The sequence below is a fragment of the Ranitomeya variabilis genome, chromosome 3, assembly GCF_051348905.1.
Source record: "Ranitomeya variabilis isolate aRanVar5 chromosome 3, aRanVar5.hap1, whole genome shotgun sequence".
In the NCBI taxonomy this organism is placed as follows: domain Eukaryota; kingdom Metazoa; phylum Chordata; class Amphibia; order Anura; family Dendrobatidae; genus Ranitomeya; species Ranitomeya variabilis.
The window spans coordinates 755,445,962-755,473,843 of record NC_135234.1 but is presented as its reverse complement, the minus strand read 5'-3'; the positions used below and the strand labels follow the sequence as shown (position 1 = coordinate 755,473,843).

General features: G+C 46.6%; 1 protein-coding gene across 1 annotated transcript in view; it reads right to left on the bottom strand.

Moving 5' to 3' along the window:
* Nucleotides 1-27,649, bottom strand: part of PRCP (prolylcarboxypeptidase) — a 109,807-nt gene extending 82,158 nt beyond the window's left edge. The window contains exon 1 of the mRNA XM_077298660.1: nt 27,489-27,649. Coding sequence (XP_077154775.1) covers nt 27,489-27,596 — 108 coding nt within the window. The 5' untranslated portion in view covers nt 27,597-27,649. The remainder of the gene's footprint in view (nt 1-27,488) is intronic.
* Between the last annotated feature and the right edge of the window lie 233 nt (nt 27,650-27,882).

Here is a 27,882-nt window from a genome sequence, read left to right as displayed (position 1 = left end):
TGTTATGGTCGGGTTCCCTGCGCCCACAGGTCTGAATGAGTCCATGACAATGGCTATTCAGATTGATCGGCGTTTGCGGGAGCGCAAACCCGTGCACCATTTGGCGGTATCTTCTGAAGAGACGCCAGAGAAAATGCAATGTGACAGAATTCTGTCCAGAAGCGAGCGGCAGAATTATAGGCGTAAAAATGGGTTATGCTTCTATTGTGGGGATTCTGCTCATGTTATATCAGCATGCTCTAAACGTACAAGGAAGGTTGACAAGTCTATTTCAATTGGCACTTTACAGTCTAAGTTTATTCTGTCTGTAACCTTGATTTGTTCATTATCAGTTATTACCGTGGATGCCTATGTGGACTCTGGCGCCGCTCTGAGTCTTATGGATTGGTCCTTTGCTAGGCGCTGTGGGTTTGATTTAGAGCCTCTGGAAGTCCCTATACCTCTGAAGGGTATTGATTCTACGCCTTTGGCTTGTAATAAACCACAATTCTGGACGCAAGTGACTATGCGTATGACTCCAGACCATCAGGAGGTGATTCGCTTCCTTGTGTTGTACAATTTGCATGATGTTTTGGTGCTTGGATTACCATGGTTACAATCTCATAACCCAGTCCTTGACTGGAAAACAATGTCTGTGTTAAGCTGGGGATGTCGGGGGGCTCATGGGGACATACCTTTGGTTTCCATTTCGTCATCTATTCCCTCTGAGACTCCGGCATTTTTGTCTGATTATCGTGATATTTTTGAGGAGCCAAAAATTGGTTCACTCCCTCCCCACAGAGATTGTGATTGCGCCATAGATCTGATTCCTGGCAGTAAATTTCCAAAGAGTCGTTTGTTTAACTTATCTGTACCTGAACATGCTGCTATGCGAGAGTATATTAAGGAGTCCCTGGAAAAGGGACATATTCGTCCTTCTTCATCTCCTTTAGGAGCTGGTTTTTTCTTTGTATCTAAAAAGGATGGCTCTCTGAGGCCTTGTATTGATTATCGACTCCTGAATAAAATTACAGTCAAATATCAGTATCCGTTGCCTTTGCTGACTGATTTGTTTGCTCGCATAAGGGGGGCTAAGTGGTTCTCTAAGATTGATCTTCGTGGGGCGTATAATTTGGTGCGAATTAGGCAGGGGGATGAGTGGAAAACCGCATTTAATACGCCTGAGGGCCATTTTGAGTATTTAGTAATGCCTTTCGGCCTTTCTAATGCACCTTCAGTCTTTCAGTCCTTAATGCATGATATTTTCCGTGAATATTTGGATAGATTTATGATTGTGTATTTGGATGATATTTTGATTTTTTCTGATGACTGGGAGTCTCATGTTCAACAGGTCAGGAGGGTTTTTCAGGTTTTGCGGGAGAATTCTTTGTGTGTAAAGGGTTCAAAGTGTGTTTTTGGGGTTCAAAAGATTTCCTTTTTGGGGTACATTTTTTCCCCTTCTTCTATTGAGATGGACCCTGTCAAGGTTCGGGCTATTTGTGACTGGACGCAGCCTACTTCTCTTAAGAGTCTTCAGAAATTCTTGGGCTTTGCTAATTTTTATCGTCGATTTATAACTGGTTTTTCTGGTGTTGCTAAACCTCTGACGGATTTGACCAAGAAGGGTGCTGATGTTGCCAATTGGCCCCCTGCTGCTGTGGAGGCCTTTCGGGAGCTTAAGCGCCGCTTTTTGTCTGCCCCTGTGTTGCGCCAGCCTGATGTTTCTCTTCACTTTCAGGTTGAGGTCGATGCTTCCGAGATCGGAGCGGGGGCGGTTTTGTCGCAGAAAAGTTCCGACTGCTCGGTGATGAGACCTTGTGCGTTCTTTTCTCGAAAATTTTCGGCCGCCGAGCGAAACTATGATGTTGGTAATCGGGAGCTTTTGGCCATGAAGTGGGCATTTGAGGAGTGGCGTCATTGGCTTGAGGGTGCCAGACATCAGGTGGTAGTTTTGACTGATCACAAGAATCTGATTTATCTAGAGTCTGCCAGGCGCCTGAATCCTAGACAGGCACGATGGTCGTTGTTTTTTTCTCAGTTTAATTTTGTGGTTTCATACTTACCGGGTTCTAAAAATGTTAAGGCAGATGCTCTTTCTAGGAGTTTTGAGCCTGACTCTCCTGGGGATTCTGAACCTGCTGGTGTTCTTAAGGATGGGGTTGTTTTGTCTGCTGTCTCCCCAGATCTGCGACGTGCTTTGCAAGAATTTCAGGCGGATAGACCTGATCGTTGTCCGCCTGGTAGACTGTTTGTTCCTGATGATTGGACCAGTAGAGTCATCTCGGAAGTTCATTCTTCCTCGCTGGCAGGTCATCCTGGAATTTTTGGTACCAGAGATTTGGTGGCTAGATCCTTCTGGTGGCCTTCCCTGTCTCGGGATGTGCGTGTTTTTGTGCAGTCTTGTGATGTGTGTGCTCGGGCCAAGCCTTGTTGTTCTAGGGCTAGTGGGTTATTGTTGCCCTTGCCTGTTCCGAAGAGGCCTTGGACGCACATCTCTATGGACTTTATCTCGGACTTCCCTGTTTCTCAGAAGATGTCTGTCATCTGGGTGGTGTGTGACCGTTTTTCTAAAATGGTTCATTTGGTACCATTGCCTAAGTTGCCTTCCTCATCTGAGTTGGTTCCTCTATTTTTTCAAAATGTGGTTCGCTTGCATGGTATTCCGGAAAACATCGTTTCTGACAGGGGAACCCAGTTCGTGTCTAGATTTTGGCGGGCATTCTGTGCCAGGTTGGGCATTGATTTGTCTTTTTCGTCTGCATTCCATCCTCAGACTAATGGCCAGACGGAGCGAACTAATCAAACTTTGGAGACTTATTTGAGGTGTTTTGTGTCTGCGGATCAGGATGACTGGGTTGCCTTTTTGCCGTTGGCAGAATTTGCTCTTAATAATCGGGCTAGTTCTGCCACTTTGGTTTCTCCTTTCTTTTGCAATTCAGGGTTTCATCCTCGTTTTTCATCTGGTCAGGTGGAATCTTCGGATTGTCCTGGAGTGGATGCGGTGGTGGATCGGTTGCATCAGATTTGGGGACAAGTGGTGGACAATTTGAAGTTGTCCCAGGAGAGGACTCAGCAGTTTGCTAACCGTCGTCGTCGTGTTGGTCCTTGCCTTCGTGTTGGGGACTTGGTGTGGTTGTCTTCCCGTTTTGTCCCTATGAGGGTTTCTTCTCCTAAGTTTAAGCCTCGGTTCATCGGTCTTTATAGGATTTTGGAGATACTTAACCCTGTGTCCTTTTGTTTGGACCTCCCGGCATCTTTCGCTATCCATAATGTATTCCATCGGTCGTTGTTGCGGAGATATGAGGTACCGGTGGTTCCTTCTACTGAACCTCCTGCTCCTGTGCTGGTGGAGGGTGAATTGGAGTACGTTGTAGAGAAGATCTTGGATTCCCGTATTTCCAGACAGAGACTTCAATATCTGGTTAAATGGAAGGGCTATGGTCAGGAAGATAATTCTTGGGTAACTGCCTCTGATGTTCATGCCTCGGATTTGGTTCGTGCCTTTCATAGGGCTCATCCAGATCGCCCTGGCGGTTCTCGTGAGGGTTCGGTGCCCCCTCCTTAAGGGGGGGGTACTGTTGTGAATCCGCTTTTTGGGCTCCCCTGGTGGTTGCTGGTGGTACTGGTGACTTGTGTGTCTTTGCTGTCTCAGTTCACCTGCTCCCATCAGTTTTTGGGAGTTTCCTATTTAGCCTTGCTCTCCAGTCATTTCCTTGCCGGTCATCATTGTAACCAGAGCCTTCGGTTGCATGTTCCTGCTACTAGTCTGCTGATCAACTAAGTGGACTTTGTCCTTTGTTTTGTATCTTTTGTCCAGTTTGCAGTTTTTGTTATTCTCTGTAGCTGGAAGCTCTTGCGGGCTGAAATTGCCACTCCTGTGTCATGAGTTGACACAGGAGTCTTAAAGTAATTTCAGGATGGTTTTTTGAAAGGGTTTTCAGTTGACCGTGAAGTCCTCTTTTGTATCCTTCTGCTATCTAGTAAGTGGACCTCTCTTTGCTAAATCTACTTTCATACTGTGTATGTCTTTTCCTCTTGAACTCACCGTTATTACATGTGGGGGGCTGCTATCATCTTTTGGGGTATTTCCCTAGAGGTAAGCCAGGTCTGTTCCTTCCTCTACCAGGCGTAGTTAGTCCTCTGGCTGGCGCGTGGCATCTAGGAAGTCGTAGGTATGCTCCCTGGCTACTATTAGTTGTGTGGTAGATTTAGCTCACGGTCAGCTCGAGATTCCATCACCCAGAGCTCGTCCATTATTTTTGTGTTTTGATGTTTCCCTGCCATTGGGAATCATGACAATAACTACTATAATACTGCTCCTATGTACAAGAATATAACTACTATAATACTGTCCCTATGTACAAGAATATAACTACTATAATACTGCTCCTATGTACAAGAATATAACTACTATAATACTGCTCCTATGTACAATATAACTACTATAATACTGCTCCTATGTACAAGGATATAACTACTATAATACTGCTCCTACGTACAAGAATATAACTACTATAATACTGCTCCTACGTACAAGAATATAACTACTATAATACTGCTCCTACGTACAAGAATATAACTACTATAATACTGCTCCTATGTACAAGAATATAACTACTATAATACTGCTCCTATGTACAAGAATATAACTACTATAATACTGCCCCCTATGTACAAGAATATAACTACTATAATACTGCTCCTATGTACAAGAATATAATTACTATAATACTGCTCCTATGTACAATATAACTACTATAATACTGCCCCCTATGTACAAGAATATAACTACTATAATACTGCTCCTATGTACAAGAATATAACTACTATAATACTGCTCCTATGTACAAGGATATAACTACTATAATACTGCTCCTATGTACAAGAATATAACTACTATAATACTGCTCCTATGTACAAGAATATAACTACTATAATACTGCTCCTATATACAGGTCCTTCTCAAAAAATTAGCATATAGTGTTAAATTTCATTATTTACCATAATGTAATGATTACAATTAAACTTTCATATATTATAGATTCATTATCCACCAACTGAAATTTGTCAGGTCTTTTATTGTTTTAATACTGATGATTTTGGCATACAACTCCTGATAACCCAAAAAATCTGTCTCAATAAATTAGCATATTTCACCCGGCCAATCAAATAAAAGTGTTTTTTAATAACAAACAAAAAAACCATCAAATAATAATGTTCAGTTATGCACTCAATACTTGGTCGGGAATCCTTTGGCAGAAATGACTGCTTCAATGCGGCGTGGCATGGAGGCAATCAGCCTGTGACACTGCTGAGATGTTATGGAGGCCCAGGATGCTTCAATAGCGGCCTTAAGCTCATCCAGAGTGTTGGGTCTTGCGTCTCTCAACTTTCTCTTCACAATATCCCACAGATTCTCTATGGGGTTCAGGTCAGGAGAGTTGGCAGGCCAATTGAGCACAGTAATACCATGGTCAGTAAACCATTTACCAGTGGTTTTGGCACTGTGAGCAGGTGCCAGGTCGTGCTGAAAAATGAAATCTTCATCTCCATAAAGCATTTCAGCCGATGGAAGCATGAAGTGCTCCAAAATCTCCTGATAGCTAGCTGCATTGACCCTGCCCTTGATGAAACACAGTGGATCAACACCAGCAGCTGACATGGCACCCCACACCATCACTGACTGTGGGTACTTGACACTGGACTTCAGGCATTTTGGCATTTCCTTCTCCCCAGTCTTCCTCCAGACTCTGGCACCTTGATTTCCGAATGACATGCAAAATTTGCTTTCATCAGAAAAAAGTACTTGGGACCACTTAGCAACAGTCCAGTGCTGCTTCTCTGTAGCCCAGGTCAGGCGCTTCTGCCGCTGTTTATGGTTCAAAAGTGGCTTTACCTGGGGAATGCGGCACCTGTAGCCCATTTCCTGCACACGCCTGTGCACGGTGGCTCTGGATGTTTCCACACCAGACTCAGTCCACTGCTTCCTCAGGTTCCCCAAGGTCTGGAATCGGTCCTTCTCCACAATCTTCCTCAGGGTCCGGTCACCTGTTCTCGTTGTACAGCGTTTTCTGCCACATTGTTTCCTTCCAACAGACTTACCATTGAGGTGCCTTGATACAGCACTCTGGGAACAGCCTATTTGTTGAGAAATTTCTTTCTGGGTCTTACCCTCTTGCTTGAGGGTGTCAATGATGGCCTTCTTGACATCTGTCAGGTCGCTAGTCTTACCCATGATGGGGGTTTTGAGTAATGAACCAGGCAGGGAGTTTTTAAAAGCCTCAGGTATCTTTTGCATGTGTTTAGAGTTAATTAGTTGATTCAGAAGATTAGGGTAATAGGTCGTTTAGAGAACCTTTTCTTGATATGCTAATTTATTGAGACAGGTTTTTGGGGTTATCAGGAGTTGTATGCCAAAATCATCAGTATTAAAACAATAAAAGACCTGACAAATTTCAGTTGGTGGTAATGAATCTATAATATATGAAAGTTTAATTGTAATCATTACATTATGGTAAATAATGAAATTTAACACTATATGCTAATTTTTTGAGAAGGACCTGTACAAGAATATAACTACTATAATACTGCCCCCTATGTACAAGAATATAACTACTATAATACTGCTCCTATGTACAAGAATATAACTACTATAATACTCCCCCTATGTACAAGAATATAACTTCTATAATACTCCTCCTATGTACAAGAATATAACTACTATAATACTGCTCCTATGTACAAGAATATAACTACTATAATACTGCTCCTAAGTACAAGAATAGAACTACTATAATACTGCTCCTACATACAGGAATATAACTACTATAATACTGCTCCTACGTACAAGAATATATCTGCTATAATACTGCTCATAAGTACAAGAATATAACTACTATAATACTGCTCCTACATACAAGAATATAACTACTATAATAATGGTCTTTCTCCTAAAGCAGAGGACTGGTGAATCTAATGACCTTAAAGGGGTTGTCCATTCCAAATCGGTAACTTACACACACCCTCCGGTCCCGGGTTGGAAACTGGTGAATCCCCGCAGAACTCAGTGCGTGCCCTTGGGGGGGCCTCAAATTTAATTAAATGCAGACTGTTTGCCACCCAGAAAAGGGCAAAAACTTCAAAGCCCTGTCTTAGGTTGTGGCATACTCAAATTCTTGAGGCAGCAGAAGAAAAACAGGGACTAATGACCGCTATTCTCTTCATGTTTCCTATGTGCCCATTTTGTACATACTGCTGTTCGCACTCTCACCATTTGCTAGGCTGCGGTGTTATACAGAGGGTCCCTGATACATGTACAAGCCTAGTGGGTAACATGGCAGAGCAGATGTAGGGGGGCCGTACAGGGCACATACTGTAATAATTAGCCAACACTCAGTGACCCGGACAATTAGACGGCTCTGATGACACTTTCCAGCTGAGTCAGGACTGACAGAATGCTGGAAGATCGGTTTACGTATGAGCGAGACTGACCGAGCCGGAAAACAAGAGGACAGACAAACAGCTCAGGAATCACCTGAAGAGATCTATCATTCAGCAAAGCCTAAAGAAGATTTTACAGAAAGCGTTATATTTTTCTAACTAGTTCCTTCCAGGAAACAGCGCCTCCCCTGTCCATGGGATGGGTCTGGTATTGCAGCTCAGCCTCAATGAAATGAAAATAGGGCTGAGAAAGCAAAACTAAGTAAAACCTATGGACAATTGTAACAGTGTTTGTTTTTGTTTTTTTGTTTTTAGAGCCCTGCAAAACCCCTTTAAGCAGGAAGCTCCACTAAGGATATTCAATGAACTAGGTGGTCTTCTAGATAATTCTTCAAAATTGAGGGGGTGACGGCATCTGTTGGCATCACAAGGTTGCTACATCCCTGAATAATAAAAGGCGAGAAAAATCGATGTCATGCAAATCAAGTTAGTATCAATATATTAGGAATTTGTTGATTGTACAGGAGGAGGAGGTGAGCTGTGACATCACCTATTGTGAATGGTGGATCCTGTGTTATCTACTGTATATAGAGGTGTTATCAGTCATTGTACAGGAGGAGGTGGTGAGCTGTGACATCACCTATTGTGAATGGTGGATCCTGTGTTATCTACTGTATATAGAGGTGTTATCAATCATTGTACAGGAGGAGGAGGTGAGCTGTGACATCACCTATTGTGAATGGTGGATCCTGTGTTATCTACTGTATATAGAGGTGTTATCAGTCATTGTACAGGAGGAGGAGGTGAGCTGTGACATCACCTATTGTGAATGGTGGATCCTGTGTTATCTACTGTATATAGAGGTGTTATCAGTCATTGTACAGGAGGAGGTGGTGAGCTGTGACATCACCTATTGTGAATGGTGGATCCTGTGTTATCTACTGTATAAAGAGGTGTTATCAGTCATTGTACAGGAGGAGGAGGAGGTGAGCTGTGATATCACCTATTGTGAAGGCTGGATCCTGTGTTATCTACTGTATATGGAGGTGTTATCAGTCATTGTACAGGAGGAGGAGGTGAGCTGTGACATCACCTATTGTAAATGGTGGATCCTGTGTTATCTACTGTATATAGAGGTGTTATCAGTCTTTGTACAGGAGAAGAAGGTGAGCTGTGACATCACCTATTGTGAATGGTGGATCCTGTGTTATCTACTGTATATAGAGGTGTTATCAGTCATTGTACAGGAGGAGGAGGTGAGCTGTGACATCACCTATTGTGAATGGTGGATCCTGTGTTATCTACTGTATATAGAGGTGTTATCAGTCATTGTACAGGAGGAGGAGGAGGTGAGCTGTGACATCACCTATTGTGAATGGTGGATCCTGTGTTATCAGTCATTGTACAGGAGGAGAAGGTGAGCTGTGACATCAGTTTGCTTTGAGAGTCTCCTCCAATACACACCCCTCCTGGGCACTGCTGGCTCATATCAGAGTGCCCATTTTTTGGTGGGGGCAGGGGTTACATAAGTCTCACCCCTTTCTTTTAAGGTTCCCCAGGGAGTCTGGGACAGTTAGCAATTACGCACATCAGCTTTACTAATAGAAGACTGTACAGTCAGGTCTTGGACTAGAAGTCTCTGTATTTAAGTCACTAGACATCGATTCTCAGGAGTTATAGGGTTACTAAAAAAAAAATAAAAAAAAATTCTACTATACATATGATAGCAGATAACCTGCCGATTGCAGGGGGAGGGGGGGTCCGACTGCTTTTACCCCCAGCAATCCCAAACAGAGCACATCAGCATTGTCCTGAATGAAGCTCAGATGTGAATCCCACCTGCCCCCACTCCGCTCAAATTGCTCGATTCTCGGGATCACAATGCCCGATTCTCCGGATCACCAGGGGGGTCTAGAATTCAGATCCCCATAAGAAGTCAGCCCCATCCTAAATCTAGGGGAATCTACTAATTTTTATGGGACTAGCCATTTAAATGAAGGTACTGGGGACATCCTGCCAGTGCTGGAAATTTTTCTCATCAACTGGAAAAATGATAATTACTTACGGGTAATTTGATTTTCCAGATCCATGACAGCACCGGTACATGAGAGATGGTCCCGCCCCCAAGAACAGGAAACCTGCATAGGAGATAAAAGATGGGGGCGGCACCTCTCTCCTCAGTTTGTTTACAGAGAATGTAAGGTAACCGCTATGTTAGTTTTAGGCATATATAAATTATACTTAACTCTAAGACTATTTATCTATTGTTATGTTAAGTGGTTATTACCCCATCTTTCGCTTGTGGTTTTTTTTTTTTGTTTTTTTTTTTGTGAATCACACACCATCACCAAGATGGGGCGGGAACTAGAGCGGTGCTGTCATGGATCTGGAAAATCAAATTACCCGTAAGTAATTATCATTTTTTCCCTTCCCCATGACAGCACCGGTACATGAGAGGAAGAAATAGAAAGAACCTCTAGGGTGGGACAACGGCAGATAGTACTTTTCTACCAAAGGCAAGATCTGACAGCCCTAGATTTAATCTATAATGGCGGAAGAAAGTAGAGGGTGAAGACCATACTGCTGCATTACAGATTTGCTCTATAGACGCATTTGCCCTCTCTGCCCAAGATGTGGAAATAGCCCTAGTAGAGTGGGCCGTAACACCAGGTGGAGGGACCTGCCCCGAAGAGGAATAGGAAAGTGATATAGCCATACGGAGCCATCGTGCAATGGTTGATTTTGTGGCCTTTTTTACCCTGTTTGCCCCCTGAAAGGAGACAAAAAGGGCTGAAGACTGTCGCCATGGTTTTGTCACTTCTATATATTGAAGTAGGCAACGTCTGACGTCCAAGCAATGGAAGGTTTCTTCTCCCTGGGATTTTGGATTGGCACAAAATGAAGGCAAGACTATCTCCTGGTCCCTGTGAAATTTCGAGTTGACCTTTGGTAAGAAGGCCGGATCAGATTTTATAATTACCCTATCCTCCAGAAATGTAGTGTAAGGAGGGTCTATAGATATAGCCTGAAGCTCACTAATGCGTCTGGCTGAGGTAAGGGCAATCAGGAGAACTGTTTTTAAAGTTAGCGCTTTTTCCGATATGGAGGAAAGAGGCTCGAAGGGAGAGGAGGTCAAGGCGTTTAAAACTAAATTTAAATCCCAGGGAGCGACCTTTGGACGAGGTTTGAATGGTCTGGCTGTAAAAGAGGCCCGAATAAACCTACACACCCAAGGGTGATCAGCCAATTTTTGGTCAAACAAGGCGCTAAGCGCCGAGACTTGCACTTTTAGAGTGCTGGTAGATAATCCCCTCTCCAGACCCTTTTGGAGAAACTCTAGGATTTCAGATATAGGGACTTTCTGAACGGTATCAGTTATCCCTCGGCCCGAGAATTCTAAAAATTTTCCCCATACCTTTTGGTATTTATCAGTTGTGACTTTTTTTCTACTGGACAGTAGAGTAGTAATTAACGGATCCGAGAACCCCTTTGCTAGCAGCAGTCCCCTCTCAAGTTCCAAGCAGTGAGGTGTAGGCTGTGAACCTGAGGATGTGTCACCGGACCCTGGTGCAGAAGGTTTGGAACCTCTGGAAGTATCCACGGGTCCGAGATGGACATACGTCTGAGCCAAGTGAACCAAGCTCTCTTTGGCCAGAAGGGTGCGATTAAGATTATGCGCGATTTCTCTTCTCGGATCTTCTTCAGGACTGTAGGGATTAATGGGATCGGGGGAAACGCATAGGCTAGATGGAATCTCCATTGGTGTAGTAACGCATCTACTCCTTCCGGGTTCTCTTTCGGGTTTAGAGAGTAGAACCTTTCTACTTTTCGATTCTGCCTTGTGGAGAAAAGATCCACTTGAGGAAGTCCCCAGATTGCACAGATTTCTCCAAATATTCTTTGATTTAGTGACCACTCGCCCTGGTGCAGGACGTGACGACTCAGAAAATCTGCGACAAAGTTGTCCGACCCCTTTAAGTGTGTACTCGTGAGGGAAAAAAGGTGGTTTTCGGCCCAAAGAAATAGTCTTCCTGCTTCTTCCATTAGGGAACTTGATCTGGTTCCTCCCTGTCGATTTATATACGACACTGTTGTGCTGTTGTCGGACAACACTACTAAATGTTTTCCTTTGAGATCTTCTTCTGTTTGAAGAATTGCTTGCCTTACTGCTGTCAATTCCTTCAGGTTTGAGGAGGCTAATTGCATCTGTGGATCCCATAGACCCTGTAGGATCCGATCTGATAGGTGTGCTCCCCAACCTAACGGGCTCGCATCTGTGGTCAGTATCACCGGATTGTGGATTGACCATGGGACCCCTTTTTTTTAGATTTCCGGAATCTAGCCACCAGCTTAGAGAGTCCCGAACATGTTGTGACAATACGATTTTCCGGTTTAGATTGTAGGGTATTCTTGTTTGTTCTGACAGGATCTCCCACTGTAGGTCCCTTGAATGAAGTTGTGCCCATTGGACTGCCGGAATTGTTGCAGTAAGCATGCCTAGGAGGGACATGGCTTCCCTTACCGAGACGTATTGGGCCACCTGTATTTGTGTTATACGTTGTTTTATGGCCTCGACTTTCCTGTCTGGAAGGATACAGACCTGTTTGATTGAATTTAATTGGATCCCCAGGAACTCCTGTATCTGGGCTGGAATCAATCTTGATTTTTTTAAGTTTATTATCCACCCTAGTTTGGTTAGTAGCTCTCGTACTGTTGTAACTGCTTTTATGCAGTCTTCTTGATTGTCTGCTATCAGGAGGAAATCGTCTAAATAGGGCACTAACAGAATGTTCTCTCTCCTTATGAAGGATGCTACTTCCGAAATTATTTTGGTAAAAATACGAGGAGCTACCGATACCCCAAAGGGGAAACATTGGTATTGTAGATGGGTGTAGACCTGCCCCAGCTGCACAACCAACCTCAGGAATTGTTGATGTTCTCTGCTGATCGGCACATGATAATAGGCATCGGTAAGGTCTATCACTGCCATATAACATCCTGGATACAACAGTTTTACCGCCGTTCTCAGAGTCTCCATTTTGAATTTTTCTACCCGGATGAATTTGTTTAATTCTTTTAGGTTGAAAATAGTTCTTAAAGATCCATCCGGTTTTGGAGTGAGGAAAAGGGTGCTGTAAAATCCCCTTCCTATTTCCTGTGGAGGTACCCTTACCAGGACTTTTTTGTCTAAAAGAAGACGAACTTCTTTTTCGAGAACTAACTGGTTCTTTTTGGCCACACGAGTAACTTTTATTCGGTGGGGAGGCAGGGAGATGAAATTTAGTCGTAGGCCGTCTGATAACAAGTTGATTATCCATTGGGACGGCTGTAAGGTTACGCACTGATGGACAAAAAAACGTAACCTTCCTCCCACCTGAAATATGGCGTCATTGTTTGGGATCCGGTTTTGGGGGTTTATTGAAAAGAAACCCTCTTTCTCTTTTCTCCCCCCAGGGTTTTCCCCGTGTGGTTCTATCCGTTGGGCGGCCTCGGCCCCTACCTGATCCTCAAAAGGACCGACGATTGTCATACCAACGTCGTTTAAAGAAGGGAGGTGGAGGGAAGTGCTTTTTCTTGTCCGCCGCTTTTTCTAAGATCTCATCTAAAGCGCTGCCGAATAAATATTGCCCCTCACAGGGGACCGCACAGAGCTTCACTTTAGATTGGAAATCAGCGTTCCAATTTTTTAACCACAACGCCCTTCTACCTGAATTAGAAAGGGCACCCGCCCAGGCAGAAAACCGAACAGAATCAATGGCAGCGTCCGCCAGGAATCCTGCTGCATTTTGAAGTGGAGGGATGACTTCTAGAAGTCTGTCTCTTGGACATTTGTTTTTTATTTGGTCGCTTAGTTCCTCCAGCCATTTAACCATGGCACGGGCAGTACAAGTAGCCGCTACTCCAGGTTTAAACGCCCAAGTTGAGGCTTCCCAGGCTGATTTTAGAAAGGCATCCGCCTTTTTATCTAGGGGGTCTTTTAGGGCCCCCATGTCCTCAAAGGGAAGTGCTATGCCCCTGGAGGTACTTGCGATAGCCGCGTCCAACTTAGGCGCCTTTTCCCATTTCTCGCAAATTTCCTCACTAAAGGGATATTTACGTTTCAAGGCCTGGGGAACGGAAATCCTTTTATTCGTTTTTTTCCATTCTTTTTTAATGAGATTTAGTATGTTATCATGAAATGGGAAAACTTTCCGTTTCCTACTGATAAGACATAAGGCCGGCCACACTCTTCATCTGAAGAGTCCAGGTCCGAAACCTCCTCGGGCGGAAGCTCACCCAGTTCACCCTCGGATTCTACATCGGATGCCCGGGCAGACATAGAGGACGGGTTTACGGAGCTCTGCAACCCATGTTGTTTTAACTGCTCCTTTACCGTACATTGTACTTCGCTTCTAACAATATCTTTTATATTCTGAAGCAATGATGATGATTCTTCAGACACAGTTTTCTCTATGCATGAGCGGCACATACGCTTTTCATACGTTTTGGGAAGGCTTCTATCACAGAGTGCACATACTTTATGCTTTTGTTTAGAGGCAACTTTCTTTCCCTGCATATATACAAAAAACACAATGTCACTGACATGTCTTTGCCTTACAAAGGCACTCACCCACCGGACCCTCAGTACCACGACAGGCTGTGGGATGTCTGCTGGGATCGCTGATTCCTTCAGATCTGCCATCTTGCAGGAGACTGTTCCCAGCGCCAGCTTGCCGCCTTGTAGATTTAAATATAGGCGGGCAGGAAGCGGTGTGTGCGCCCCTGAACTTCCTCCCCCCCGGGGAGTGTCAGCACACCGCTTCTTCAGCGTGTAGCGTCACTTTTCACTTTTCCCATTCAGTCGGCGCCAGCGTCGTGATGGGTACGCTCATTTTTCTCCCCCGGCCCAGCCTCCGGCCAGGAGTGGACGCCGGGGAGTCCGCAGTGGGAAGGACGCACCTGCAGCTCCAGGTATGGAGGCGACGCGCGTACGCCGCCGCCGCTGCTCCCACCGCGGACCTCGGTTCAGAGACCTCTCCCCATGCAGCACCGCAGGTTTCCCGCAAGAACAGGAAACCAAACTGAGGAGAGAGGTGCCGCCCCCATCTTTTATCTCCTATGCAGGTTTCCTGTTCTTGGGGACGGGACCATCTCTCATGTACCGGTGCGGTCATGGGGAAGGGAAAATATCACATCACTAATTACAGTTTACAGGAGGCAGAGATGATTAATGTCAAAGTCAAGATCTTGTGTTATCAAATGTAATTAGGTCATTGCATTGGAAAACCTGATCCCAGTCTAACCAGAGTGTCTGCTACTGTAAGCCAAGAGCAGAAAGTCCCAAATCTTCTGCAGAGTGGAAATGATAAACTTCTGACTTTCCTGCAGCCACCACTAGAGGGAGCTCATCACAGTCTACATATTAATACAGCGTTCTGTGAGCTCCCCCTAGTGGTGGCAGCAGGCAGACTTAGTCAATGCAGGGGAGAGAGAGAGGGAGGAAAAAAAAAAAAAAAAAAAAAAAGAATGGGGTCAGGTCCTGAGCCAGCACTAATAGAGATAGATATATATATATAGATAGATATCTCTCTCTCTCTCTATATATATATATATACCTCTCTCTCTCTCTCTCTCTCTCTCCATCTATCTCATACCCAATCTGTCTGTCTTAATTTTCCAGAGAAACAGAACCACGTTTGTCCATGTTATGTGCCCAATATTGCTGCATTCACTTGAATGGGGAGAAGTTGCACAACTATATAGCAAATACAGCGCCAATCATAGAAATAAGAAGTTTAGTTTTTTTTCCCTAAGCTTTTCATTGCCATAGTAGTAGGGGCCGCTGATACTGCACACAATGAATATGAACATCTGCAGATATAGTTGACTGGCGCCTTATAATGAACCCGTAACGAGCGTTGTGATTGTGTCCTACCAGGTATATGAGCAGATTGTAGGAAGCCAGAGGAGGAAATGACTACTGCTTCCTGACCGGGTAAGAAAGTGCCTTCTGCAGGGTGACCCTTTGATTAGCAGTGCATAAAAATATCTCATTTCACCGGCCGCGTCCTACAAGTACTTCCTTATTTTACCCAATTGACAAGCAGTCCATTGTGTCCTCTCCGCGGCCCATTGTGTGGATGGCGCTATAATAATCCGCATTCAAAGCGAGCCAAGTACATTATCTCCACTGATGAGCAGAACAATACATCGCTATACACTAGCTGCATGGCACAATCAAGACGGGTGACGTAAGGGAGACAACCACCGATGGCCATGTTATCGACCAGGGGTCGTGGCCATGTTATCCATAGCCCTTAAACCAAAGGATGCAACTATAGTGGGTGCAGTTGGACCAGGACTCTGGAGCCTAGGAAGCCCCAATGGTACCACTGACCCATATAAGAAATACTATTAAAGGGATGGCCACCTTTAGGGATACATTCATTTTAGAGAAAAAAAAAAACAGTTTGAGGGAGTGAAAACTTTTGCAATTGGGTTTCATTAAAAAACGAACAACTTGCACCATTTGGCTTTTAGATGCCCTTTGTTTCCCCAGCAGGATTGAACTTGTGGCTTAAAGTCATAATTCAGCTGAAAGTAGGTCTCAAGAAGAGTTTGGGCTCATGCAGACACTGTTCAAGAATGGACTGTAATGCATGGACTGGACGTGGCTCCCCGGACATGAGCGCGACAGCTTCATAAAAATACATTGCATTGAGGGCCGATCTCTGACATCTGCATTATCCTTTAAGTAGCGATCTACCACTGCTTTAATTGTAATAGTCACCATACTATTCATGAAGTAGGTGGCTCAGGATGAACAGATACGACTTTTACGGACTGGCCGTTCGGGAGAACAGGTGAATCCCCTGGTGGGCCTCCAGCCTCCTATATGAGCAGTACTGGGCACATCATTCTTGATTCACTATGTGCAAAGTCGACATCGCATCATTAACAAATACATATGTAAATTAGGGTAATCTAATATTTGCATGTAGATGAGCAGTGGGCCCTCGAGAGTCAATGTTCCTGACAGGCCCTTATCTTTACACTACGACACTGGATGTAGTGATACCATAAAAATAAAAATTATTTTTCCCCTTTTCATTTTTAACTGGGAAAAGGGGAAAAAATGTAAGATTATTTAAAAAAAAAAACAAACAAAAACATTTTCTTCATTTTTACATTATTTTCGTCCCCTTCAGGGACCTGAACCTTCGATCATCGGATCGCTTTTGCCATGTACTGCGTCACGGCAGTCTGAGGTAAATCGTTAAATGGCGGTTCTTCTAAAGCCAGGACACAAGTCAGGTTTCATAGTAGGATGAACACAGTAGCCATGGCCACCCACCGACTGCATGGTGACCCACAATTACGTCACAGGAAGACTCGACTATGGGAGCCAGTGCGGCTGAACTGGCAATTATGCCATCTAAATACCGCCGTCACTGAGTGACAACAGCATTTAAATGGTTAAACAGCACGTACCGTGTATGGCACAGGCATAATTTTTGAGCCTGCCATATACACGCTCTGCGCCCATGAAGTGTATATTCACTTTTTTTTAACTCCTTTACAACCATAGCATAGACATACTGTCTGTTTCCCATAGTAACCAATCACAGCACAGCTTTTATTCCAGCAGAGCAGTTTAAGACATGAAAGCTGCGCCGCGATTGGTTGCCAGGGCCAACAAAGACTGTTCTGATGAACCAAGCCTATAAACGCCGATTTTTGGCTTTTTGGCCTTTTTCTGAAATATCAGTGACTCTAAATAGTGTCTTTATTTTGTACCTTATGCATTTTTGAAATTTGTGCTGTAAGTTTTTACAAGCTCTTGACTTTTTTCCCCCCTTCAGTTTATTTTGATAATCCAGATATTTTAGCCTATTTTGTCATTTACAACTTTCCAGGTGGGTTTTTTTTTGGAAACACTTAGAAACATTGACACCACAAAAAAAAAAAAAAAAAAAAAAAACCCACACAACAACAAAGTCAGCCCCCGTAGGCCTCATTTATCAGACCAGTTTTGTTGCCACTAGCAACCAATCACAGAGGAGCTTTCATTTCTTAAGCTGCTCTGCTAGAATGAAAGCTCCTCTGTGATTGGTTGTTATGGGCAACAAAAGGCAGTCCTGATAAATGAGGCCTAACATATGGGGTCAGAAATTTCTGCTACATGTGAATATACCCTCATGGGCGGCCAGGTGTCCTTAGAGAGGTCTACACAAACAAGGGTTTTATTATGGAGACTATTCTTTAGAAGTGCAACATGGCTTCTAAACATAAGTTACAGCCCCTTTACGGCTATTCACAACAGGTCGGATATTTATGGTCTACACAAAGAAAAAGGTGCCATTCAAAACCACAGCTTGTTCTGCAAAAATAAGCCTTAATACAGGCTCTATGGACTGAAAAATACAATAATAAATGTAATCTGAGAAAAAAAAAAAAAAACACAGAAAAATAAAGGCCCATTTCTGTTGATGGGCTCTGCCGGACTGTGACCAGAGACCCCTACAGATTGCTTAGACCATGAGATCACTTAGTTCTGAGCATGCACACAGACGTATACAGACTGATAGACAGCCTCAAGCCCGTATACCACTAAGCACAGGTTTACGCATTAGCTGAGCTTATACCTTGTGGTTGAAGTGATTGGTGGAGGATCAGAGTCCTGAGACCCCCAACAATCAACAGGGACCTGCATGATAGTCTTCATACATAAAAGGTAGATTGTACAGAATCATGAAGGGGTCCATGTTATGTCGCTACCACCACTGTCCATTAGACACCACAATACAATGGTCAGTACGAGGCCATGATCTCCCAAGCAGGAGATGCCACAGCTGGACCCCGACGTGCCATGTGCAGCCTCAGGTACGGACTGGGACTGAAATGCAGCCCTGGCATTTGAAATCGCACAGGCCCATGCGGTCCCCATCCCCAAGCACCAGATGGGATGTATTACAAATGTTACCCCGGATGGAGGAAAGCAAGATTTACTACAAGACCAATATATCTAATGATACCCGTGGCCTGCTGGGGTGAGTGACGGAGTCAGCAACTTTGTGCTCCGTCACAACTCTTAACAGTATGGGTAACTTGAGAACACTGATTCTGTTAATGTAGCAGACAATGCAGCCCACAACCAGACAGGCCCTTTTGGCATTTACCAGAATTGCCAAATGGCCAGTCCGGCCCTGTGCAGCCTGATACAAGGGGCTATTCAAGTTGTGCAAGTAATCACAGGAAAAGCCATGCAACCATCTCCATTCTGCTTAGTCCTCCCCTTACCCCAACCATATTTTTCTATTTTTGCATTTGCGCACTTCCCTCCGTGTCCCCCCCCCCCCCTTAAAAAAAAAACGCTTTTTTTTGCTCATTTGTGCCTTATTCTTTTCATTTGTGTTCTTATTCTGTTCACCATTGTGGGTGGCGTTTTGGGTTTCTAGACGTTTTCAGCTGATTCCTTAATTGAGACTTTAAAAAAAAAAAGATTTTTTTTGTGCCAGTGTCCTTCAGTCTGCCCTCCACGGAATGATTTTACACGTCTCAATTATTTGGCACAAACCTCAAATGATATTTTAGCAGATCGATCATAGGATTTTTTTTTAATCTATAAAGTTGCAAAAAAATATAAACCGCATTTCTCATTTTGTGCAACAATCAAATGCCACAAGACAGGCAAAAAAAAAATTTAAAAATCAAATAACCAGAAGAGGCTAGAAAAAAAAACAAAAAAAAAAAGCAAGATCTATGCATGCTGTCAGTGAATGCATCCACGTTTTACATCCAGAAGCTGAAACCCACTTGAGACAGTGTATGGGCCCCTTGTTACCCAACATTTCATCTTACAGCGAGCCCTCATCTCTCTTGCAATCAAATAAGGTTTCCCGTATATTTCCTTATCTCAGGCATTTACCTGGAGTCTAATACAGTAGAAAGCCGCTTGTAAGGCGAGAAGACCCCCATTACCAACTGGACCCCTGTGCCGCTGCAGAGTTTGCACCAACGTTATGTTCACCCCTGGACCCAACACTTCTCTCTGCTGTGTTCACTGCAACTGTGTCCTCTCTATACAAGACTCTAAAAACACTCTGTACTAATAGTTTGTTACAATGTATCAGTGCAGGTAAATGTGTATAATGGGGATGTTAAGACAATATGTTTGTTTTAGGGCCATGTATAAAAGTGTTTGCACCCCTGGGTGGTAGATTCTTGTTTTTGCTTTTGTGACCATAAGAATGGAAGAAGGGTGACCCCCAATATTACCCTCTCTGGGATTGGAGAGGATCACACCAGGACACGGACCACCCATATAATCACATGCCATCTGCCGCCCTGGGAGAGTTTTCCCCAATTTTGGCCTTCATAGGCATCCAGAGATCTGGCACTGTTAGAACAACATTGACACGAATCTGAAAGTGTGGAGATGAAAATATTTTAAAAGCCAATTGGAAGAGGAACAATAGAGCACCATCTGTGGACTATGACCAATAAGGCAGGGTTCACCAGAGATGCAGGGCCTGGAGTGCCATATGAAAGGAGGAAGAGGAGGGCATGGAGTGCCATATGAGGAGAGCATACCTCCCAACCGTCCCGATTTCAGCGGGACAGTCCCGCTTTGGCACCGGGGTCCCGCTGTCCCGCTTCGGGCATTTAAAATCCCGATTTTGCGGCCGCCGGTGAAGCCCCGCCCACTTCCGGGACGTAGAGAGAGCCCGTGGCTGTTTTTTTGTTTTTTTTTTATAAAAGCTGCCTCCTGACCGCCCGCGAGCCCCCCCCCCCCCCCCCCCGCTCCCGCCCCCGCCCCCTGTGCGGCGCTGCCAAGCTGAACAGGAGAGAGCCTGCAGCAATCAAGAAGAAAGGTCAGCGATTCACTACCTCGTGTGTGCACGGATCTCCGGCTTCTGCTGTAGCTCTTATCTGCTATCCCGGCAGAGAAGGAGAGACGGGGGAGGTGCCGGGATAGTGCAGAGCTGTGAGCAGGAGACTGAAGACTTCAGCAGAGAGCTGCACATGGACATCAGCCGCCCCTGCATCACAGAGGAGATTGTGTGTGTGTGATGTGTGTGATGGCTGCGTGTGTGTGATGGCTGGGTGTGTGTGTGTGATGGCTGTGTGTGTGTGATGGCTGTGTGTGTGTGATGGCTGTGTGTGTGTGTGATGGCTGTGTGTGTGGTGGCTGTGTGTGTGGTGGCTGTGTGTGTGGTGGCTGTGTGTGTGATAGCTGCGTGTGTGATGGCTGCGTGTGTGATGGCTGCGTGTGTGATGGCTGCGTGTGTGTGTGTGTGATGGCTGCGTGTGTGTGGGTGTGATGGCTGCGTGTGTGATGGCTGCGTGTGTGTGTGATGGCTGCGTGTGTGTGTGTGTGATGGCTGCGTGTGTGTGTGTGTGATGGCTGCGTGTGTGTGTGTGTGATGGCTGCGTGTGTGTGGGTGTGATGGCTGCGTGTGTGATGGCTGCGTGTGTGTGTGATGGCTGCGTGTGTGTGTGTGATGGCTGCGTGTGTGTGTGTGTGATGGCTGCGTGTGTGTGTGTGTGATGGCTGCGTGTGTGTGTGATGGCTGTGTGTGTGGTGGCTGTGTGTGTGGTGGCTGTGTGTGTGGTGGCTGTGTGTGTGATAGCTGCGTGTGTGATGGCTGCGTGTGTGATGGCTGCGTGTGTGATGGCTGCGTGTGTGTGTGTGTGATGGCTGCGTGTGTGTGGGTGTGATGGCTGCGTGTGTGATGGCTGCGTGTGTGTGTGATGGCTGCGTGTGTGTGTGTGTGATGGCTGCGTGTGTGTGTGTGTGATGGCTGCGTGTGTGTGGGTGTGATGGCTGCGTGTGTGATGGCTGCGTGTGTGTGTGATGGCTGCGTGTGTGTGTGTGATGGCTGCGTGTGTGTGTGTGTGATGGCTGCGTGTGTGTGGGTGTGATGGCTGCGTGTGTGGGTGTGATGGCTGCGTGTGTGATGGCTGCGTGTGTGATGGCTGCGTGTGTGATGGCTGCGTGTGTGATGGCTGCGTGTGTGATGGCTGCGTGTGTGATGGCTGCGTGTGTGATGGCTGCGTGTGTGTGTGTGTGATGGCTGCGTGTGTGTGGGTGTGATGGCTGCGTGTGTGATGGCTGCGTGTGTGTGTGATGGCTGCGTGTGTGTGTGTGATGGCTGCGTGTGTGTGTGTGTGATGGCTGCGTGTGTGTGTGTGTGATGGCTGCGTGTGTGTGGGTGTGATGGCTGCGTGTGTGATGGCTGCGTGTGTGTGTGATGGCTGCGTGTGTGTGTGTGATGGCTGCGTGTGTGTGTGTGTGATGGCTGCGTGTGTGTGGGTGTGATGGCTGCGTGTGTGGGTGTGATGGCTGCGTGTGTGATGGCTGCGTGTGTGTGTGTGTGATGACTGCGTGTGTGTGGGTGTGATGGCTGCGTGTGTGATGGCTGCGTGTGTGTGTGTGTGATGGCTGCGTGTGTGTGGGTGTGATGGCTGCGTGTGTGATGGCTGCGTGTGTGTGTGATGGCTGCGTGTGTGTGTGTGATGGCTGCGTGTGTGTGTGTGTGATGGCTGCGTGTGTGTGTGTGTGATGGCTGCGTGTGTGTGGGTGTGATGGCTGCGTGTGTGATGGCTGCGTGTGTGTGTGATGGCTGCGTGTGTGTGTGTGATGGCTGCGTGTGTGTGTGTGTGATGGCTGCGTGTGTGTGTGTGTGATGGCTGCGTGTGTGTGGGTGTGATGGCTGCGTGTGTGATGGCTGCGTGTGTGTGTGATGGCTGCGTGTGTGTGTGTGATGGCTGCGTGTGTGTGTGTGTGATGGCTGCGTGTGTGTGGGTGTGATGGCTGCGTGTGTGGGTGTGATGGCTGCGTGTGTGATGGCTGCGTGTGTGTGTGTGTGATGGCTGCGTGTGTGTGGGTGTGATGGCTGCGTGTGTGATGGCTGCGTGTGTGTGTGTGTGATGGCTGCGTGTGTGTGGGTGTGATGGCTGCGTGTGTGATGGCTGCGTGTGTGTGTGATGGCTGCGTGTGTGTGTGTGATGGCTGCGTGTGTGTGTGTGTGATGGCTGCGTGTGTGTGTGTGTGATGGCTGCGTGTGTGTGGGTGTGATGGCTGCGTGTGTGATGGCTGCGTGTGTGTGTGATGGCTGCGTGTGTGTGTGTGATGGCTGCGTGTGTGTGTGTGTGATGGCTGCGTGTGTGGGTGTGATGGCTGCGTGTGTGTGTGTGATGGCTGCGTGTGTGTGTGATGGCTGCGTGTGTGTGTGATGGCTGCGTGTGTGATGCATTTGTGTCAAAGCTGCATGTGTTTGTGAGCTGCGTGCGTGTGTGAGCTGCGTGCGTGTGAGCTGCGTGCCTGTATGTCATTATACAGTATGGAGCATTATGTCCGGTCATTATACAGTATGGAGAATCATGTGCGGTCATTAGACAGTATGGAGCATTATGTGCAGTCATTAGACAGTATGGAGCATCATGTGGGGCCATTATACAGTATGGAGCATCATGTGTGGCCATTATACAGTATGGAGCATCATGTGCGGTCATTATACAGTATGGAGCATCATGTGCGGCCATTATACAGTATGGAGCATCATGTGCGGCCATTATACAGTATGGAGCATCATGTGCGGTCATTATACAGTATGGAGCATCATGTGCGGTCATTATACAGTATGGAGCATCATGTGCGGTCATTATACAGTATGGAGCATCATGTGCGGTCATTATACAGTATGGAGCATCATGTGCGGCCATTATACAGTATGGAGCATCATGTGCGGCCATTATACAGTATGGAGCATCATGTGCGGCCATTATACAGTATGGAGCATCATGTGCGGTCATTATACAGTATGGAGCATCATGTGCGGTCATTAGACAGTATGGAGCATCATGTGCGGCCATTAGACAGTATGGAGCATCATGTGCGGCCATTATACAGTATGGAGCATCATGTGTGGCCATTATACAGTATGGAGCATCATGTGTGGCCATTATACAGTATGGAGCATCATGTGCGGTCATTATACAGTATGGAGCATCATGTGCGGTCATTAGACAGTATGGAGCATCATGTGCGGCCATTATACAGTATGGAGCATCATGTGCGGCCATTATACAGTATGGAGCATCATGTGTGGCCATTATACAGTATGGAGCATCATGTGCGGTCATTATACAGTATGGAGCATCATGTGCGGTCATTAGACAGTATGGAGCATCATGTGCGGCCATTATACAGTATGGAGCATCATGTGCGGTCATTATACAGTCTGGAGCATCATGTGCGGTCATTATACAGTCTGGAGCATCATGTGCGGTCATTATACAGTCTGGAGCATCATGTGCGGTCATTATACAGTCTGGAGCATCATGTGCGGTCATTATACAGTATGGAGCATCATGTGCGGTCATTATACAGTATGGAGCATCATGTGCGGCCATTATACAGTATGGAGCATCATGTGCGGTCATTATACAGTATGGAGAACTGTGTGTGGCCATTATACAGTATGGAGCATCATGTGTGGCCATTATACAGTATGGGGCATCATGTGTGGTCATTATACAGTATGGAGCATCATGTGTGGCCATTATACAGTATGGGGCATCATGTGTGGTCATTATACAGTATGGAGCACTGTGTGGCCATATTTTTTTGTCTATAATTATTGTATATGAAACAGTGTGATCGGCAGTGCTAAATGGGTGTGGTTGGGATGTGGATATGGGTGTGACTAATTATGAATGGGTGTGGTCAGAGGCGTGGCCTAAAATTTGCCGCGGCGCGCAAAGCGCGCCGCAAACTTTGTCCCTCTTTCCCATCTTCAAAAGTTGGGAGGTATGGGAGAGGAAGAGGAGGGCATGGAGTGCCATCTGAGAGGGCAAAGAAGGCGAGGGAATGGAGTGCCATATGAGAGGGGAAAGAGGATAACGAGGGCGTGGAGTGCCATCTGAGAGGGGAAAGAGGGTGAGGGTATGGAGTGCCATCTGAGAGGGGAAAGAGGAGAACGAGGGCATGGAGTGCCATCTGAAAGGAGGACTAGGGCGAGGGCATGGAGGGTCATCAAAAAAGGAGGACTAGGGTGAGTGCATGGAGTGCCATCAAAAAAGGAGGACTAGGGCATAGGGTGCCATCTGAAAAGAGGACTAGGGCATGGAGTGCCATCAAAAAAGGAGGACTAGGGAAAGGGCATGGAGTGCCATCTGAAAGGACTAGGGCAAGGGCATGGAGTGCCATCTGAAAGGACTAGGGCATGGAGTGTCATCAAAAAAAGGAGGACTAGGGCGAGAGCAATAAAAAAGGAGGACTAGGGCGAGGGCATGGAGTGCCATTTGAAAGAACTAGGGTGAGGGCATGGAGTGCCATTTGAAAGGACTAGGGCATGGAGTGTAACAAAAAAGGAGGACTAGGGCGAGGGCATGGAGTGCCATCAAAAAAGGAGGACTAGGGCGAGGGCATGGAGTGCCATCAAAAAAGGAGGACTAGGGCGAGGGCATGGAGTGCCATCAAAAAAAGGACTAGGGTGAGAGCAATCAAAAAAGGAGGACTAGGGCGAGGGCATGGAGTGCCATTTGAAAGGAGGACTAGGGTGAGGGCATGGAGTGCCATATGAGAGGGGAAAGAGGGCGAGGGCATGGAGTGCCATCTGAAAGGAGGAGGAGAAGGCCGTGAAACATCCTTGTGGCACGGACTGCCATCTGAGAGGAGGAGGAGGAGGAGGAGGAGAAGGCCATGAAACATCCTTGTGGCATGGAGAGCCAACTGAGAGGAGGAGGAGAAGGCCATGAAACATCCTTGTGGCACGGACTGCCATCTTAGAGGAGGAGGAGAAGGCCATGAAACATCCTTGTGGCATGGAGTGCCATCTGAAGGGGAGGGGAGAGGAGTAAGCAGACATGGTGTACCACCTGAAGGGGAGAGGGCATAATGTGCTATTATTCGAGAGGCAAAGGAGCTGCGTGCAGTCTGAAAGAAACGGTGCATCTTCAAGGAAAACGGTGGCAACTGAGACCTTGAGAGGCGTGCGTTAATAAATTTCGCACAGCATGAGAGGCGATCTGTGCTGTAAAGAGAAATATTGCATGTCAATCACAAGTTAATCACTGTATGGCCATCACCAGACTTCGGATCGTTCTGGCAGCAGATTTTGCGCCTTTTCCACCATTGTTCCTCCTACTTTAGCGCTTCCTCGTACGCAGGGGCTTGTCTTACATCAGAGGTCTTCACACTGGGGGGTTCCCTGGGCGCAGATGCTGTACAGTATGTGGGTGGTACGAGGGGCCCCGGCCATACAATAACTGCAGTGTGTATTGTGCTCTAGCAGAACAGATGTAGGACATGTTAGACATGGCGGCCCCCTTATACGGTAATTGGGGGGTCCTTTTACAGATCTTGTAGTCAGACGTGGGAGCTTCGCCTGCTCCACCACCATATGATATATACATATAGGGATTGTGAGGTTACAATGTATCACTGCTCACATTCCTGGTAACATTATACACCAGATATAGTGCAGCGCCCCAGAGTCCTGGTCGTTGCAGTACTGTGGCTCCGCCACTAAGGGGAGCCATGGTACGTTCGATGGCACTGAAGGAGTTCCTCCAATCAGGTATCACAGACACCAATATGTTTCACAGCAGGGCCTCCGGGGGGAGCTAAGGGTGCTATTCATTAGGCCACTCCCCACCATAGTGGGTAAACTGGGGGTCAGGCAGAAAGTTAGAGAGAACGCTGACGGGATTGAACGGAGCAACACCCTGTGGCAGGGGGTGTTGTGAAGGGAGAGACTGTAGGGTCTCTGCCAGGGGTGGGATCCTGGCAGAGGCTTGGCATTGAAAGAACGTAACGGGTCCGCGCAGGCTCCTGGAAGCGGCGGGACTCAAGAAAGGACTAGAAGCGAGATAGATTGTGCTGAGTGAGAAACGAGATCAAGCAGAAGGAGAATACCAGCAGGGGTTTTGTTGAAAGAGGCAGCACCTTGTTGAGGCGCAATACCGGTGGCCGGAACGCCGAGGGAGTGGATTAGAATACAGCTTCAAGCCATACTCCAAACAGCGGCAGGACAGTCGGTCTCAGGCGGGCTGTCTACCACATATCACCTATGAAGTCTTGGGGGGCAATTGCGGGAGAGGGGCGACTCTAGGGTCCCGGAAGAACTCCAGGCCTACCTGACAAACGGGTGCCATTCCAACCTGAATACAGGGAGGGGTGGATTACAGAGGAACATCAAATCGAGTTGTGAGGGAACTTAAGAAACAGACACAACCGTTGTGGGGTTACTTTCCGTGAGCACAGCAGGGAAGGACTACAACACATAGCGCTAGAAGGAAGGCACAGATTTCCACCTGAGAGGAGAACTCTGGAGGTGCCATTGGACCGGCCGGACTTGCGCAGCCTGGTGAACCGTATTCTGGACTGAGGACTCAGAGATCTCCAGTAAAGAGGTAAAGAGACTGCAACCTGGTGTCCTCGTTATTTACCGCGACTTACACCCCACAACCGCACCGCTACATCGCTACCATTACTACCACCTATTACACCGGACGTCCCCCACTGACGGACAGGGCCACGGACCGGGTCTAGCCACCGTGACAACCCCGAGACTGAGAACTAGAGGCCCGGCTCCGGGTACCCCTCGGCCCTGCGGCGGTGTGGGGGCGCTCCAATAGCAGAGCCCAGATTGTTAGTTGGGGCTTCATATAGGACTGTAGCCATTCGCCTCGATATTTTCCATCCCCGCCACATCTGCCGGACCCCAGACCCCTCCCGGACCATACATTTAGGTCGGATGAGTTCAGGCTTTTGCTGACTATTGAAAATTAGAGGGAAGGAAATTAGAATCGAATGTCAGCTGAGCCCATTACGAAACACAGGAAGACGTAGACTCGTGATGAGAGCGCTCACATTAACCCTTATAGGGCCAGCACAAAGGCGTCCCTGGATACAATACTAAAGGGTTAACCAGGCAAATTAGCCACACACACACACACACACACACACACACACACACACACACACACACACACACACACACACACACACACACACACACGTCGCCTCTTCCCTATAGACCCTATATTCTCCCCCCATAGAGATGATGGGAGTTTCTTACCTTCTGTTCAAAGTAGAATGTTTCATAGGTGGGAGCAGAATGCACTACAAAGCCCAGGAGGCAAGACCCCAGCAGGAAGCTCCAGCCTGACAGCTGAGGAGGTGCCATGTCTGCTCTCTTCTGTCTCAGACCTGGGGATTCCCTGGATGGACTAAAGGGAGGAAGGACTATCCTGAGGAGGAGCCCCATCCTCCTCCCTTTTAACTATGTCAGCGCCACTGAGGTGCAGTGACAGAAAACAAAGCAGCGTGGCTCTTTAAATCCTTAAAGGGACAGGAATCCTGAACCCTAGAGCTTACAGTAGTGCAGCAGGGTTATAAGAGGAGCGACTGATACCAGTCACATGTATGGATGGAGTAATAATATGTCCCACACATCAGAGATCAGGAGGGCA